This window comes from Trachymyrmex cornetzi, unplaced genomic scaffold (assembly GCF_001594075.2).
Source record: "Trachymyrmex cornetzi isolate Tcor2-1 unplaced genomic scaffold, Tcor1.1 scaffold280, whole genome shotgun sequence".
NCBI lineage: Eukaryota > Metazoa > Arthropoda > Insecta > Hymenoptera > Formicidae > Trachymyrmex > Trachymyrmex cornetzi.
Window position 1 is genome coordinate 252,335 of NW_017297483.1, and position 3,533 is coordinate 255,867.

At 29.6% G+C, this 3,533-nt stretch overlaps 1 protein-coding gene across 1 annotated transcript; it reads left to right on the forward strand.

Annotated features, from left to right (window-relative positions):
- The first annotated feature begins 322 nt into the window (after positions 1-322).
- Positions 323-1,844, forward strand: LOC108762205 (putative nuclease HARBI1). The gene is made up of 2 exons (XM_018509108.1): positions 323-399; positions 1,052-1,844. Exons 1-2 carry the CDS (start codon positions 323-325, stop codon positions 1,842-1,844), a joined length of 870 nt encoding a protein of 289 aa, XP_018364610.1.
- The last annotated feature ends 1,689 nt before the right edge of the window (positions 1,845-3,533 follow it).

The following is a 3,533-nucleotide window of genomic DNA, read 5'->3' on the forward strand; positions in this document are numbered from 1 at the left end:
TCAAGCAGTTGTGATTCACTTGAAAATTCATTTGATGAAGAAACCGAAGAAACTGATATTTCAACTTTATATGCTATTCTTATGATTGGACATACGAGAGGAGTGAATGTTCCTCGTGAAAAGTTAACAGATTACGTTTAACGAGTTGTATCAGGATATTCACGACAACAATTCAAAGAACATTTCAAGTAAGTTGCAAACGATATTTAATATTGTCAAATTATTACATAAGAAGTTAACCTCTTTTTCTAGTAGGATGTTTCCTGAGACATATGAAATGATTTTACATATGATTGGACCAGCTTTATATAGAATCAATGTAATGGGGAGAAAATCAATACATCCAGGAAAACAACTGTTGATAACATTATGGTTTTTAGCTACACCAGATTCTTACAGGTATTTGCTTTTATTCTTATAAACTAATATTTGTTGTGTTATTGTAAAACTATATAGATTACAACTAAAATGTCTATAAGAGCCTTTAAAAGCCATCATAAAAGATATTGTTGTGCAATTTATTTGTTCATTTAACTACAATAAAAACATATATTTCAATTCATGGTTAGGGTCTCTATCAATGTTTATAATTAACGATATAAAATGAATGATCAATAATTAATAAATATATCCCCCTGATAGTTATAAAAATCGATAATCAATGTAAACTACTGATTGGACTAATATTTAAGCTATGACACGACTTTATAAATAAGAGTCTAAGCAGCATATCCACAGCTTGTTATGATATCCAAGTGAAATTGTAACCATTGTTTTAAATTTATATCGATTTTTATAACCATGAAGCGTATATTTATTAATTATTGATCATTCTTTTTTATATCGCTAATTATAAACATTGATAGGAAGTGAGTCCTAACCGTAAGTCGAAATGTATGTTTTTGTTGTAGTTACATTGAATAAATTAAGTGCACAACAATATCTTGTGTCAGCCTTTAGAGGTATTTTAATTCTAATTTTGATTTAATTCATTAAACCTTATATAAAAATTTTTAATTATTAAAAATATATAGCACATTTCTTTTAACAGATCCATACATGTTCAATTTGGTGTTGGAAAAGCAACAGCATTTAGAGTAATAAGGCGCGTCACCTATGCTGTTCATTGTCTGGCACCAAGATTTATTCAATGGCCAAAAGGTGAAGTACTAAATCGCACTATTGAAGAATTTTCAAAAACAAGAGGTTTTCCTAACGTAATTGGAGCCCTTGATGGATCGTATATCAAAATTAGAGCTAAAACAAAAGATGCTGCTTCGTACATATGTAGAAAACAGTTTCATGCAATTCACTTGCAAGCTGTATGTGATGCAAAACGCCTATTCACTCATTGCTATGCAGGGCCTGTTGGCTCAGTACATGATTCAAGAGTATTTAGAAATTCTCCACTCGCTCATTACATTGAGGCACCAAATGAGTATTTTCCATTAGACACTCACATTGTAGCAGATTCTGCATATGCGATTCATCCCTATGTGATGGTTCCATTTAGGGATAATGGTCATCTTACAGCACGTCAAAAAAATTTCAATTTTTGCTTGTCGTCAACTCGAATACGCATAGAACAAGCTTTTGCAGCATTAAAAATACGATTTCGTATTTTATTGGATTGTTTACCATTAACTGATATAAAAAAGATACCAGAAACTATATTAGCTTGTTGCACTCTTCATAACATCTGCATATTACAAAATGACGAGTTTCCAGTTGCGATATATTCAAATGCTGAAAATGCTGTACCTGATATAGAAGCTGGGGTTGAATTAGGCAATATTAAAAGAAATAGAATTATGTATGAACTAAGAATGTGGGCTAGAGACTAACATCATACGTAATTTGATAACAGTTGTTGGGCATTATAAATATTAAGTTAATACTATATTATAAATTTGTAAGTTAATACTATATTGTAAAATTGATTATAAGTCTTAGGTTATAAGAAGACCCTGTATAATTCTTTTTCGCCAAAAAGAATTGGAACAATAATTTTGCCGTTTTTTCTGTTTGGAAAGTTATATAATTGTAGCCTAATTTTATATTGTAATTTTGCGCTTAAATGTTTAATTAGAAATATAATTAATTTCCTAAGTATATGGTATCTTATATCTTATTTTTGTAAAAAAACAATAAAATTCTCCTTAAACACAACATGTACATCAAAATAAAATAAAATTACACAACATATCAGAAGCAATTTATTTAAAAATAAATGTAACAAACTTACAGAAATATGTTTTTTATTTTATTTTAATAGACTTTATATTCGAGTTTGGACGGTTTAAACCATTACTCAATGGTTTTCTTACATTTAGAAGAATAAATTAACTTATACTTATTGATTACACATTTTTGGCACATCTTTAATACATAAAAAAATAAAATATTCTGTAATTGGATACTTCGAGTATTAATAGTAACTACAAATACAAAGAACTCTACTTTATAGGAACTTTATAGAATTGATTTACAAAGAAACATGCATATAAAAAAATAATAAGAAAATAATGTCAAGAAAATATTTAATACTGCGAAAATACTGTTAAAATATCAGAGTAAGTTATTTACATTAAGATTGTATTACATAAAAGATTATATTTAAAAAGTTATTTGAAATCCCAAACAAAACAGCAAGTTATGATGACTTAAAATAATTAATTTAATAGTTAAAATAATCTTAAAATTAATCGTAATTCATGAAAAAATGACTTAGTAATTATTTTGGAGTTTTTTTACGTTATTTTAATCATACTGTCGTGTATTCTACTTAGGATTACTTTGTTGTCCTACGAGTTGTTGTAGAACATTAACAAGGGACTTTTGAATTTCCGAGGTTTCCTTGTGCATCTGTTTTCTTTCTGCTCTATTGATTTTCCATCTTTCTAGCCGTTTCTCTTCTCTTTCCAATAATTCTTTTCTTCTTTCTTCTTTTAACTGATCCTTATTATTTTTTAAATCTGTTATGAAAGACTCCAAGATTATTTCTACTTTCCTTTTTTTGGGTTTACAGGAAGAGATATCCTGACATTCAAAGTTATCCATAGATGGAGATTGTGATGTGAGTGGTGAAGGACATGACGATATTGATGTACTTGGTGTAGCTGGCCCCTCGCTGCTTGCTACAGCTGGAGGAGAGACCCAGCCTTTGTCACCAAATAAAGAATCCATAGCAGAATAGAATGTCCAAGTACTATTATGATTACCAGTCTTAGCATTGGAATCTTTAATTTTGTTGTGTGTATAGAGAAAATAGCTGGTTAAAAAACAAAGAAAACGGAATGCGCCGATAAGGAAAACAACAAAGCTATCACCTTTTATTTTGGTATCTATTAATTCACATTCTTAAAACTATTATTAGAGCGGAGGCAAAAGATCTGTTCAATCTGATTATTATGATAATTATCGCACGAGGATTCTACTTGTATGTTAGCGCACGCATTGCTATCAACGCAATGCTTCATAGGATATTGACAGCAGCGGATGATGTTGCCAGCAGCGGATGATGTCGTCGGCAG

Excerpts from the sequence above, each read along its gene's own strand:
- LOC108762205 (XM_018509108.1), top strand. The coding sequence starts at position 323 with ATGGGGAGAAAATCAATACATCCAGGAAAACAACTGTTGATAACATTA. Across the intron at positions 400-1,051 it reads GCTACACCAGATTCTTACAG|ATCCATACATGTTCAATTTG; the intron begins GTATTTGCTTTT and ends TTCTTTTAACAG.